The sequence below is a fragment of the Mus caroli genome, chromosome 9 (genome assembly GCF_900094665.2).
Source record: "Mus caroli chromosome 9, CAROLI_EIJ_v1.1, whole genome shotgun sequence".
Classification (NCBI taxonomy): Eukaryota; Metazoa; Chordata; class Mammalia; order Rodentia; family Muridae; genus Mus; species Mus caroli.
In genome coordinates, this window is record NC_034578.1 from 52,534,122 (window position 1) to 52,549,278 (window position 15,157).

General features: G+C 36.0%; 1 protein-coding gene across 2 annotated transcripts in view; it reads right to left on the reverse strand.

The window, feature by feature from the left end:
* Scaper (S-phase cyclin A associated protein in the ER) overlaps positions 1-15,157 on the reverse strand; it is a 343,420-nt gene that overhangs the window by 239,743 nt on the left and 88,520 nt on the right. For both annotated transcript variants that reach the window (XM_021171564.2, XM_029481364.1), the window contains exons 16-17: positions 8,681-8,821; positions 170-325 (exon numbers count right to left, since the gene is read on the reverse strand). In XM_021171564.2, coding sequence (XP_021027223.1) covers positions 170-325; positions 8,681-8,821 — 297 coding nt within the window. The remainder of the gene's footprint in view (positions 1-169; positions 326-8,680; positions 8,822-15,157) is intronic.

The window sequence follows — 15,157 nt, forward strand, 5'->3', positions numbered from 1 at the left end:
GGAGACACAGAGAGAGAGAGAGACAGAGACAGAGAGAGAGAGAGAGAGAGAGAGAGAGAGAGAGAGAGAGAGAGAGAGAGAAATGGAACAGGAACTCTCTCTGGATCTTCAGCCTAACTCAAAGCCTGAGATATGAAAGGTGATTAGTAAGTGCTGAGTGGAACCTTACCTGCACAGCCTCATCACGAGCTTGTTTTTCTTCTTGTCTTCTCTGACGTTCTTCCTGCAATTCATTAAGCCTCTGCTCATATTCCTTCAGTTTTGATAAAACATCGTGACGTTTATTCTGAGCTTCAAGGGTATTTATGAAGGCAATCTCATTTACCTTCAATGAAAACAAACACAGAGTCAGAATCAAATTAATTCTTTTAAAAAAACTATTTATTTATTTTCAGTTTATATGTATTGGTGTTTTGCCTGAATGTATTCTGTGTGACAGTGTCAGATCCTGGAGTTACAAACAATTGTGAGCTACCATCTGGGTGCTGGAATTTGAACCCAGGTCCTCTGGAAGAGCAGTCAGTGCCCTCAACCGCTGAGCTTTCTCTCCAGCTCCCTCAAATTAAATCTTAAAAGAGAGTAAAAAATGTGTGTGTGTGTCTTGCTGTCTGCCTGTGTGTGTACCCATGCGTATGTACACATGCATGGCTGCAGGTGCCTACAAAGCACTTGGAGCTGGAGTTACAGTTGCCCAGGAGCCTCCTGACATGGGTGCTAGGAACAAAATTCAGGTCCACTGCAAGAGCAGTATATATTCTTCAATTTAATTCTTATAAATATATGAAGTTTAACAATGATTTTACACAGGAATATTTAAACCATCAGTAAGGACCAGAAAAAAATAACTAATAAGGTATTCCTGCCAGTATTATCTCAAAATAAGCCAATGTATATGGGTTTAATAAGAACTAATTTAAGAAGCTGACATAGAAAGTACTTTTTAAAACAGGAAACAATTTAGTATGTTAGAGACTGTTTTACAAAACTTCATTTAATATAAATTTGTAACAATACAGAGTATAGATAACTAGACATGTTCATATCTTTCTAGTGAAATTTCTATTTTTTGAATTTGGCATACAAAATAATGCATTTCATGATATCCACGAGGAAAGGATCTTCACACTTAGACATACTTACAAGTTGTCCTAACTGATCCCCTCCCAAGTCCTCCCTGGTCTGTTACTCAGACTCTCCCCTCCGACTCTCATGACATGCATATCCATTACCCTCTCTTACTCCCTTAACAGCTCTTGCTCTCTCATAATCCTTTTCCCGTTTCATAAGTTACTCATACATAGAACTTTAAACAAGGAATATTTATGAAACTTTAACTTTCTAGGTCAGGCTTATTTTGCTTAGCTTAATAGCTTTTAGTTCCATCTGCTTCCTGCAAATGTCATAATTGCATCTTTCTTTATGACTGAATAAAATTCTATTGTGAATATGCACCAAATTTTACTTATCTGCTCATTTATCAACAAACAAATAAGCTGGTTCCATTTTACATCATATGTAGCAATAATAAAAATGGATGTGTATGTATCTCTTAGATATGTGATATGTTAAGAGTACTTTAGTTATGCTATGCTAGGTTATATGGTAGTTGTATTTTTAGCTTTTTTGGCTGCATTAATTTACATCCTCAACAATACTTTCTGAGGGTACCAATTTCCAAACAACCTCACTTATATTTAACCATCTCTTCTGTCATTTCTAGTTTGGGGAATGTTTCCAAAGGCTTCCCTCATGAGCCTCTTGATGTCGCTGGGACAGATCACTGTGTCTCCTATGGAGCTCTAATGTTACTAACTTGGTTATCTTCTCTTCTGGTTAGCTTTGGTTTTTTTCTCTAAAACCTTCATATTGCTTTTTGCTTCCCCTTCATTTCTACTCTGATCTTTTTTAACTTTTTGGCATCTACTGCTTTTGGGGTTTGTTCTTATTTTTCTAAGGGTGTGAGATAAAATACTAATTTATTATTTGAAGTTTTTTTTTCAGTTTTAGTTTTTCAAACAGGGTTTCACTGTGTAACAGATCTGGCTGTCCTGGAACTCATTTCATAGACCAGGATGGCCTCAAACTCACAGAAATCTGCCTGCCTTAAACTCCCAAGTGCTGGGATTAAAGGTATGAACCACCATACCTGGCTGGCTTAGATATGTTTTAAAGGTTCTATCAAGCTATGATTTCATGTGTATGAAATTTTAACTTCCTCCATGATTTCTTCAGTGACTACTATTCAAGACATTACTGTTCAGTTTCTATATATCTATGTATCTTGGTTTGTTGTTGTTGTTACTATTATTATTTTTCTTTTGCTAGTGAGTTCTAGTTTGGTTGTACTGTTATCTAAGATGGTATAAGAAATCAGTCTGGTGGTTCCTCAGAAAATTGGACATAGTACTACCAGAGGATCCAGCAATACCTCTCCTGGGCATATATCCAGAAGCTGTTCCAACTGGCAAGAAGGACACATGCTCCACTATGTTCATAGCAGCCTTATTTATAATAGCCAGAAGCTGGAAAGAACCTAGATGTCCCTCAACAGAGGAATGGATACAGAAAATGTGGTACATTTACACAATGGAGTACTACTTAGCTATTAAAAAGAATGAATTTATGAAATTCCTAGGCAAATGGATGGACCTGGAGGGCATCATCCTGAGTGAGGTAATCCAATCACAAAAGAACTCACATGATATGTACTCACTGATAAGTGGATATTGGCCCAGATACTTAGAATACCCAAGATATAAGATACAATTTGTGAAACTCATGAAACTCAAGAAGAACGAAGACTAAAGTGTGGACACTTTGCCCCTTCTTAGAATTGGGAAGAAAACACCCATGGAAGGAGTTACAGAGACAAAGTTTGGAGCTGAGACAAAAGGATGGACCATCTAGAGACTGCCCTACCCGGGGATCCATCCCATAATCAGCCTCCAAATGCTGACACCATTGCATACACTAGCAAGATTTTGCTGAAAGGACCCAGATATAGCTGTCTCTTGTGAGACTATGCTGGGGCCTAGCAAACACAGAAGTGGATGCTCACAGTCAGCTATTGGATGGATCACAGGGCCCTCAATGGAGGAGCTGGAGAAAGTACCCAAGGAGCTAAAGGGATCTGCAACCCTATAGGTGGAACAATAGTATGAACTAACCAGTACCCCCTGGAGCTTGTGTCTCTAGCTGCATATGTATCAGAAGATGGCCTAGCCGGCCATCATTGGAAAGAGAGGCCCATTGGTCGTGCAAACTTGATATGCCTCAGTATAGGGGAATGCCAGGGCCAAGAAGTGGGAGTGGGTGGGTAGGGGAGTGCGTGGGGGAAGGGATGGGGGACTTTTGGGAAAGTACTGGAAATGTAAATGAAGAAAATACCTAAATAAAAAATAAAATAAATATGAAAAAAAAGGAAATATTTCAACTGTTCTGTATTTGGGAAGACTTGATTTCGATAAAACTTGTAAGAATGTGGTCTATTTTAGAGTAGCATGCATCAATATCTGTTGGATGGATTATTTTATATTTTGGAATGTTCAGTTCATTTGATCTGTAGTGAACTTTTAATTCTGAAGGTGGATACCTTATCAACAGATTAGAATGTGGTATTGAAATCACTTATAAATATCAAAATCCATTTAACCTTTCTGTTCATCTGTGTTGTTTTATAAAAGAGGCATTAATTTCATATGTATACAACTATTTAAAAGTAATTATTATAATTACATATAATCATTCATGAAAACAGTCTTCTTAATGAGTTGTTCTATTATTTGTTTGTTTATTAATAGGTAGTGGGCTTCTTTATTTTTCTACTTTTAGTTTGAAGTTTACTTTATCATATATCAGAACAACTATACCATCTTGTTTTCAGTGGATAGGTTTCTCTCCTTTAACTCTCAAGTCTGTGGGCAACTTTACCAGAGATTTTATTTCTTTCAAATGGAGTCATAGATTTTAATTCTCTATGGATAATGTGTACGGGATTATATATTTTCTTACTAATTTTTCATTTTATATTCTCAACCATTCCTTCCAAGTATTTTTTTTTCTGCTCAGTCGAGGTAACTAGCAGTTTCTTGCAATGTGTCATTTATTTGGCTTAGGTTTCACTTCTAACATTTCTATCTGTGTTTCTTTAAAACCTCAAGTTTGTTCCAAATTTTTATTACCTATTACTGACTTCTCCATCCATATTTCTGGCTTGTTTTCTGTGATGCTAACTTTCCTTCTAAGGTCCTAGATTAACTTCATCTTCATGTTTGTATGCTCTTTCACGTCACTGATCATCTTCACCTTCAAGCATTTAACAATGTGTACCTCTATGAGCATATTTTACGTAACGATTAAGTTCTTTTGGGAGAGTCATGTTCCTTTGCTTTTTCATGTTTCTAGTGTTTCTGTGTAGTAATATGTTCATCTGTTGGTTTGGATAGCTACTTCAGTCTTTTTAAGCGGCAAGGGGTTTCTTACTGTTCAGCCTAAACCACCACCACCACTGGCTACCGAGTGAGAGCAGGAAAGGCACAGCTATCCAGATTTGGTTCCTCCTCTTCCCCAGAGATTTTTCACTTGTTTGTGGACCTGTTCTCTCTCTCTCTCTCTGAAAGAATGCCTCCTTGTAAATCTGATTCTCTTCTTCCCTGGTTCAAAGGGGCCAGATACAACCTGCCAAGTTAACTGGAATCCCCTCTGCTGTAAGTTTTAGACAACAAAATTTAAAAGTACAGAAGCATTTTTTTCTTTTATATATACTGAAGGTAACAAATAGTTACAACAGGTTGTACTATACACTGGTGTCCAACTTTACACAGAAGCAGGGACTCCAACAAAAAAATTTAGACTGGGAAAATAAAGGTAAGCTCAAACTTGCCCAAACATTTCTGAGCCAGTGGAATACCTTAGCAAGTTGCCAAGCCTGACCACCAGAGTTTAACTTTCCTGGATCCACAAGTGGAAGAAGAGAATTGACTTCCACAGTTGTTCTTTATCCATCTCCTGCTTCCACATGTACTTTTAAAGTAGGTTTATCATATAACACTCTTTCAAACTACTAAAGTATATGACAGACAAGCATAAGCAAGAAAAGCATATTCATTCTGTATCAAGTCTCACATGTAAAGTGTAGTCATTGAAGGGAGAAGGAATGAGACCTAATGTTCTAAGCAAAATTTAAGTAATTTAGAAACTTTATTATAATAATAGAAAGATGACTAACCCAAAATGAACAAATATAACTCAGAACTCTCAGTATGTACCATTACTTTTACAACCTTAAATCTCTATGAAATAAACCCTCTCATTTATTCTAAACCCAGCAATGTTCTTACAGTTACTTTCATTTCATTTTTTCTCTCTTCAAGTAGAAGTAAAACTTTGCTATTTCTTCCTAAGAAGTGCTGTGTGTAGTGTAATGCTTCTTTATAAAGGTGTTCACTTCTGCAGTATAATAATTCTGAAGCAATGTACAAAAGAGTGTTTCTACCCTAAACAGTAAATGCTTTTGCTGATGACATTTTAACATTATTTGCTATGTTGACAAAATTCTTTAAAATAATGGAAATAATTAGTAAATGATAATGATCATTATCCTGAATATAACATGTTACTGAAAAAAAGCCAGAGTAATATTTTTACATTAAAACTTAAAGGTAAAGCTAACAAGATGGCTCAGTGGGTAAAGCACTCACCATGCAAGCCTGATGACCTGATAAAATCAGCTGAAGCCCATGTAAACACAGAAGCATCATGGTACATACACACATCACACTTAATAATAAATAATTGTTTTAATAATGAAGGCAAAGGGAAAATTCTTGATGGTTCTTAAGCTGAATGCTATCAATAATCACACCTTTCAGAAACATTACTTAGGGACAAACAAGGTCAAAAAATAAAAGTATGAGGAGCAAATATTTAGGAAGTTTATAAGTATAAGTAAAGTATAGCTGAAATGGAAAAGGAAACACATGGCTGACTCCGAGATATAAGATCACAGGTGACCTGAAATGAGCCCCCAGAGAAGTGACAAAAGAGCGGCTGCTTTATTTTCTCTTATATTTAGTTATGTACCTTGTAAATGTAAATTGATTTTTAAAAAGCAGTTATTGCTTTTAATATATCTGTAGTTAAATCCTGTTAGCCTTTTTGATTAACACAATTAATTAAAATCTAAAACTGTAACATTTCCATAAATTTTAATATTGCATAGAATTTTAAGTCATATATATACTTGGTTCATTAAAACCAACTGTTTTTAATATATGGGAACGACAAGGTTCACACTCCAGAATAAGTAATAGGAGCTTGTTAATTAAAATGTGATTGTAACTGCTCATAACTTATGTCCTGGTAAAGTAATATAGATTTACCACTGACAGTTAACATAATACCACAAAGACTATAGTGTTACTGACAACATAAAACTGGATGTGTGGTGTATGCCTGCAAGCCCAGAACTTAGAAACAGGAGGATTAGAAGTTTAAAGTAAAAAAAAAAAGTTTAAAGTTATTCTCAGGCTACATAGTGAATTCATAAGACTCCATGTCAATAAAAAAGATACAGATTCATGTCTTAAATAAATCACACATTACCAGCAAAAATGTACCAATAATAAAAATGAAATGGTGAAAAATATTTTTGAAGATAATATCTGACAAAGTAGACTTGGAGCCAAATTGGTCAGAAAAGATAAAGTCACTATAAAATAATAAAAGGAATCTTTACAAAATCATAACAAATATAAATGCATATGTAATCAAAATTTGCTAAACCTATTTTCATAAAACCAACCCTACTGGGCATAAAGGGACAAAGAGGTCGAAATACAACAAAATTAACTTTTATATGTCACTCGAATCAACAGATAATTCACAGAGAAACATTAAAAAGTAAGCTTCAGAGTAAAATATATCATAAATCAAATGAACTTAGCAGACATTACAGAATATTCTATTCAACAGTTATAGAATACACATTCATCTCAGAAGTCTACAGAATTTTCCCCATAATATAATTCATTTTTGCTCACAAATCAAGTTAAATAATGAAAAATTTTGAAAGAATTTCTTCATCTTATATCAATTAGAATCAATAACTCAAGGTTATCATTGGTTACACAACACATTTAGGACTAGCCTGAGTTACTCACCTTGCTTTAAATTTTAAAAAATAGTTTAACATAACAAATAAGCCATGATACATGAAGTCACATGTCAATATCAGTAATATGTAAATAAATAAAATTAAATATTTGATATTATAAATTCTTCCCAAAGGAAGATTGACAAATCATTAACTATAAAAATAGACAAATTTTGTCACTAATTTAAAATCTCATCTTCTCATTCTTTTTCTTGTGAGCCAATGGAATAAATAAAAACATTTCTTCTTCCTGGTTGGCCTCAGTGGGAGAGGATGCTCTTAGTCCTACTGCAACTGGATGTCGCAGGGTGAGGTGGGACCCAAGTGGAACTTCCCCTTCTCTGGGGAAAAAAGGGGTAATGAGATGAAGGCTTTGTAAGGGTGATACTGGGAGCAAATGAGGATGGGGGAACTGACTGGGATATAAAGTGAATTACTGATGATAATAAACAAGCACTCCATGTTCTCTCTCATATAAAGGATTCTAAAACAAAAAACAACTGAAATACATAAAAGCCTTACTGAAGACTTTTACAGAAGAAAGAGGTAGTTGGGTGAGGGCATAAGAAAGGTAAAGGAGGAATGGATTTGATTAATGTATACTACCTACAAGTATGAACATGAAACAGTGAAATATTGTCCTATATATCTAATATATGCTCATAGTTAAAAAGTTAGATATGAGACCAGCAAGATGGCTGCCTGGATAAAGATACTTGCTGCCAAGACTGATCACCTGACTTAGAATCACAATAGCCATCTGTTGCATCTGTTGAAAAAAGAACAAAGTCCTGCAATGGTTCTTTGACCTTTGACCTCTACATATAATTTACAGCATGTGCGTGCGCAGACACACACACACACACACACACACACACACGCATATACACATGCACACAAAATAAATAAATGTAAAAAGAAAAGTTAAACATAAGCCTATTGTAAGATTGTCAACTAGGTATTTACAAAGAATAACCAACTAAAACCAAAGTAAACATCACCTATAAATGAATTTCCACAGCAGAAATCCTTGGAATAGACAAAAACCAGGAGAAAATGAATTTCATACTAATAGGTAACTAAATGAAGGAAGATACAATCAGTACATATAATAACATGAAATTCAAATAAACATTAGTGAAGGAAGCCAGAAGGGTAGGTATGTTCTATATGATTCATTCATATTCTAGAAAACTCAACATCTACAGTGAGAGAAAGCAGATCAGAAACTTGCACATTTATAGAGTTGAAGAAAAAGATGAATTTCAGAGATGATGATGATAGTTGGAGAGATATACACATGACCAAACTCATCAAACTTAGTATTTTACAGCTGTGCAGCTTATCCTGTCAAGTAGATCTCAACAGACCTGCTTATTATAAAGTTTAAGATTGTACCTAGTAAATTTTAAATAAACCAGTAAAATCTTCTGTTATTCTAGAATAAAATACTTGGATAAACCTGTTACAATATTACATGCTGTAAAATACACTTGGTTACATGATTAAATATTTAATACACCACACCTTAGCTTCTTCCTCTTGAGCTTTCTTTACAATAGCTTGTAGCTGTACCTCTCGTTTAAATTCTGCATGAAGTAATTTCTCTTCCATCATCCTACGCCGTTGATCTAGTAATTCTTCCTTCCACTTTCGGACATCTTTCTCCTGTGTATGACAAATTATCACATCATTAACTTCAAAAGTAATTCATCAGAGGACTAAGGGGTAAATAGAAAAATTCAGGAATATTATTAATGATTAAAACTCAACTACATAGCCAGAACTACAGCTTCCTTGATTCTCCAGCCCCTTAAGTACTCTTTTTTTTCTTATACATATAAAAAGAGAATAATACTTGGCCCTAACCAATACATTAATATCACCTCCTCTGAGGCTCAGGAATATTGCAAAAGAGGGGATGTTAAGAGCTGGATGACAGGGAGAAGGGCTGCAAAATGCTGTCTTCTGGGTACAACATGTCACTACAATTATGAACTCATACCAACTCCAGTTGCCTACACTAGGTTTGCACTAGGCTTGTCAAAAGTCCTAGTCATGGGCGAGGGGAGATCATGGAACCCGACCTCTCCACGAGGAACTATTTGCTATTAATTGTTGCCTGGAAGGGAGTCATGTCTTCAGTTATGTACCTATTTAGTAAGCCCATCAAACTCCAATGGATAGTTCTACATCCATGGTCACCAGGACAGCCCTGGTAAAACCTACTGAGCAAAGAGCTGTAACTGTGGAAAAGGAGACTATTGATACTGGAGTAGACAGGCAGGAGGGAGATGGACTAGGGAGAAACAGTAATTAGAATGTATATATACAGGTATGAACTCATCAAAGAATATATATGCATGTTTTAATAAAATCACACTTCTGGCAAAGGGGGTGGGGAACAGTAAATAACTGACTGTGTTATTCTGAAGACTTAGTTAAATGAATAGACCTCTTAGGACAGTGCATTTGATATAGCTGCATTTTTATATATTATTACACTAAGCCATGAGACAGAGTGGACACTGAGTATGACAGTTAATATTAATTATCAGCCTGAATAGGTCTACAAGCCCCTAAGAGCCAAACTTCTGAGGAGAAGGCAAGGTTAACTCTGGCAGAAAAACCCAACACAATAGTGAGCCACAATTGATGGGCTGGCATCTCAGACCAACAAAAGTTAAAGCAAGCTGAATGCTAACATTTCTCTGCTTCCTGACTACAAATTTATGGTAAACTGCAGCCTCAACTCCTGTTATTATGACTTCTGTATCACGATGGAGTGTACCCTCAAACTGTGAACCATAATAAACGCTTCCAACCTTCAGTTTCTTTTGTCAGCATCTGTCACAGCAATGAGAAATGTAAATTAATACATGGTGGATTTCTTTACTAAGCCTTGTATTTTTACAAAACAATCAATAATCAAGAAAAATACTTTAAATTCTTAACATTTCAAACAATAAAGGTAAAAATGTATTCAGTGCCCCCAGGTTATCAGATTCAATAGAAGTATATGAATAGAAAAAGCAATGAACATGTCAGATGGATTTTACCCATAATCCATATTATATGCTAAGTAACACAAACAAGTATATAGAAATATTAGTATATTAGAAGCCACTCCTTAAAGTCTGAACTCTAAACATGTTCCTCATGTGACACTAAAACCCACTTGTATTCTCATAGACTCAGTTTTCACATCTGTAAAATGGTAAACACCTGTATTGTGTTCCACACAGTTACTGTAGTCAGATGAAACCTTTTACTTAGAACAATGTTAAAATAAGAACCTATTATAAAATTGGAAAATGGAATTACTACCAAAATTTTAAAAATACATAGGGAAAGCTGAATTAAACCAGAGAATTTCCACCATTACAAAAATTCAGCAATCTCTGAATTGTTCACATGAATACTTAGAAATCATATTATTAATGCAAAACTGCACTGTATAATTTTTTGTTCATATTTAAAATTAGGACATGGCTATGCTAGAGAACATTTAATCTAATAATAAAGTCACATTCACTTTGGAGAACTCCACAGCATAATAGACTGCTTTTCATATGCAATTTATTCTAAATGACAAACTCTTAAGACAAATTTTAACACCTGTATTCTGAAGGAACTAATAATACCTCACTCATTTTTATAACCATCCTCATTATTGTATTCACTGATCTTGAGGAATGTAAATAATACATTTAACCTATATACATTAGTTGTCCAAGAACTAAAGGGCGTGTTTTGTCCTATGTGTGAGACAACCAGCCACTCAGACGGTTCCCAATAATCAAAGTCAATTGTTACTAATTTAGTAGTATAATGTCCTTCCCCACTGTTAGTGTTGTGATCCAATTTTATTTTCCATTTTCCAAAAAAATGACGCTATAAAGACAGCACTGCCTCTATCTTATTAACTGTCTTGTGTTCTCTCTTTTACACCTAATTACTTTGTAGGGAAACCACCAGCTCAATGGAAAGACACTCAGACTGTAAAAAGGACATCTAGCAGGGAACTGGGCTTTCTAAATAACAGCAAAACATGAATTTGGAACTAGGAATAGCAGCGGAGAGCTTGGCAGAAGTTCTCCCAAACCCCAGGTGACTGAAAGCCTCATTTCAAAACCGGAGCAAAGACCACTAGGTAGTCTATTTTTGGTTTGCCATGAAAAAAAAAGTGATCACATATTGAACATCCATCCATCTTATCCAGAGTTATGTTTCCTGTATCCCATTTAAGCACCATGCAGCCCATAATACATTGGAAATTTTACTGATAGAATCTGAAATATATAGAAAACAGAGTCCTTTGTGGACCTGTTCACATAGTAGATGTATCTCTATTTGTTTTGAGGAGCCACCACACTAATTTCCACAGTGACGACATTTTACATTCCCCCTAAAAGTGCATGCACATTTTCTGTTCCCCACATCATCATGAGCATTAGTTGTCCAGTCTTTTTTATTTAAGAAGTTTAATTCTGATAATTTCATACACAGGAGCTATATTTGTATTATTTCAATTCCTCCCTCATCCTTCTCCAACTCCTCCCATGTTCACTACATTTCTTCTTGAATTCATGGCCTCTTGTCATTCATTACATTCTCTCTCTGTCTCTCTGTCTCTCTCTCTCTCCCATGCCCTCTCCCTCTCCTTCCTCCCACTCCTTCAACCCGATAAATAGGAGGACTTCTGATATGAGGGAGTGGTTGTCCTCATTAAATCTCGACAATAGTCACTAAGCAATACTAGCACAGTAACACCATCAGCTGACATGACAACATGGACATGAGAAATCTCAGAAAGCTCTACCCCAGATGAAGAGCTTACAGGCAATAAATGCCTGTTGAGAGTGAGAGAACCAATCGTTTCCAGGGAGGAGCCCCTAAGATTTATCCAATCTTGAGCGGTCAGTCTTCTCTTAATCGTACCTACTCTGACAGGGATATAATAAAATCTCATAATTTCTAACTCTATAGTTGGGAATTATTCTATTGGATTCTACTGAACATTATTCTAATTGGACATTACCTAATTCTCTCACTGACCAAGAATAGTGAACACTTTCAAACATATTTCTTCACAAGAGAAAACATGTGTGCTAGTCAACAACCCATGGTTGTGGGGCTCTCAGTCCCCAGGGGTGACCTATCACTGTTATTCTCTTTAACATACATAGCACCAACCTTCCATTTAAATTTGCATCACCCTGCCCACAGATTAGTGTAGCACTCAGACATCATCAGAGACATTTAATCAGTAGATAGTGGTTAATGAAGAAACACACAACTGGTCAAAGTGCAGAAGATAAGTGTGTGTTACTAGAGTGTTCAACCATCACAGAAAAGGGAGTGAAAAGACTGTAAGAGCCAGAGGCAGAGGAAGGCAGGAGTAAAACAGTGTCTTCTAGGCATGAAAGTTCCACTGCACTCATGAGTTTATAGAAAATGTGGCTACTTGCATAAGATCCTAAGATAGGATCAAATCAATGTTCTAATGTGGGGTCAATAGTTTATGAGTTCACCAGTCCAAGAGAGAACCTATGGAGGAGAATTGTTGGCTTCTAGAGAAGGAAAAATCAGTTAATTTTGGGGGTGTGGATCCTTTCATTGAACTGTTTTATAAAAGTGTGTGTGTGTGTGTGTGTGTGTGTATATGTGTATGTCTGTGTGTATGTATACCATGCTACAGAGGATGACCCAACATCCAAAAATGTATGCACAGCACACACTGAGTTGAAGAGTGATGGTGATGGTGGTAAAGGTAACAGTGACAACAAAAGAAAGTTGGGCAGTTTAAGGAGGCGGAGGGAGGTATGGATCTAGGAACCGTTAGAGGAGGAATTTAGGGTGAATGTGATCAAAATATATTGCATGAAATTCTTTAAAAAATGATATAAATATTTTTAAAAGATATAGACAGCTATATTCAGCATATAACCTCTGTCATTCTGAGAAGAGCCATCCTATCTGGTGTGAAGGAATATATCACTGAAGTTTAAGTTGCATTTCTCTGATAAATACAGACATACAATACTTTTCTGAATATTTTTTAGCCATCAAAATTTTACCTGAATGAATAAGACCCTTTGATAAGTGTGTACGGGTTATTATTGCTCTAGATATTCAATTGTTCCATCCTTAGTTCTTTGCATATTAATATCATATCTGATCACTTTTGCAAATATCTATTACCATTTGTAAGATGTCTTGGTTTCAGTTGATCCTCTTTGCTATACACAGAAGTGGTTTAACTTGTGTGACTCTACTTGTCTAGCTTTGTTTTCATTGCTTATATCTTGTTGTGATATCAAAAAAATTATTGCCAACATAAGTTTCTCCCTAGGCAGTCTTAAAAAGTTCTATAACTTTGAATCTTCTTTGAAATATTTAACCCAAGTTGCATTCATCATTTTGTGTGTTATAGGATGCAAGTGATACTTGATCCTTTTTTTTTTCTTTGAATATCAAGTTTTCAAAGCACCACTTACTGAAAACTCTAATGCTTTCTTTATTGCATTCTTGGTGATTTTATCAAATGATCAGTAGACTGGGTTGGAGAGATGGCTCAGGGGTGAAAAGCACTTGCTGCTCTTCTAGAAGACCAGAGTTTAGTTTCCAGAACCCAAAGGGTGCCTAACAACCATCTGTAATCCTCTCGCCTGGCCTTTAAGGGCACCAGGCATATACATAGTGCGGAGACATTCATACAAGCAAAATATGTACACACATATAATATAAAAAAATAAGTCCTTAAAAAGTTATTTTGGAAACGCTCCATAGCCATGGTGGCCCTGACTTACATCTAGCTCCACAATCATATATGCATACTCTTATATAAGTGTTTTAGCATTTTGATTAACATGCCTGTGTGATAAATTTGAAGTCAGAAAACCTGATATTTCTGGATTTGTTTCTTAGTCAAGATTATTTTTGTTACTTGAGTTCTTTTATATTTCCCGTTGAATTTTAGGATTTTTTTTCTTTCTTAATTTGAGGAAAAAAAAGAAATCCCAAACCAGAGGAAAATTAGCTATTCTGCAGATTATTAGAGTAGTACAATGTTGCAACTGATTATTTCTTCTAATCAATGAACTTTATAAGTTTTTCTGGCTTCAATCTGTACCCAGGAGGTGGGGCTGTTCTGCAGACCTCTGTGCACCCTTCTGAGGGAGAGCTTGCCTCTAGGGAGTGCTCTGACCCTTGGAATCAGGAGATACCACTATTTTCTCCCCAGTGACTCTCTAAGGCAGGACCAGCCAGGAGCACATAGGCCACAGAAAAAACAGAGCAGCTAAGACAGAGTTCTTCCTGCCTCCATCTGCACCAAGGAAGTGGGGCTATTCCACAGCCCTCTGTGCACTGGTCTTGCAAGGAGAGAGATGATCTCCAAAAAGTACTGACACAGCCTTACAGACCCACATGAGGAACAAGCTCCAGCCAGAGACAGCAAGAACATCGAAAACCAGAGATTACCAGATGGTGAAAGGCAAACACAAGAATCTTACCAACAGAAACCAAGACTACTTGGCATCATCAGAACCCAGTCCTCCCACCACAGCAAGACCTGGACACACCAACACACAGGAAAAGCAAGATTTGGATTAAAAAATCATATCTCATGATGCTGGTAGAGGATTTTAAGAAGGAGATAAATACCTCCCTTAAAGAAATACAGGAGACAACAGCTAAACAGGTAGAAGCCCTTGAAGAGGAAACACAATAATCCCTTAAAGAATTACAGGAAAACACAACCAAACAGGTGAAGGAATTGAACAAAACAATCCAGGATGAGAAAATGGAAGTAGAAACAATGAAGAAATCACAAAGGGAGACAACACTGGAGATAGAAAACCTAGGAAAGAAGTCAGGAGCCATGGATGCAAGCATTACCAACAGAATACAGGAGATAAAAGAGGATCTTAGGTGCAGGAGATACCATAGAAAATATTGACACAACAGTCAAAGATGAGAAATGCAAAAAGCGCCTAGTCT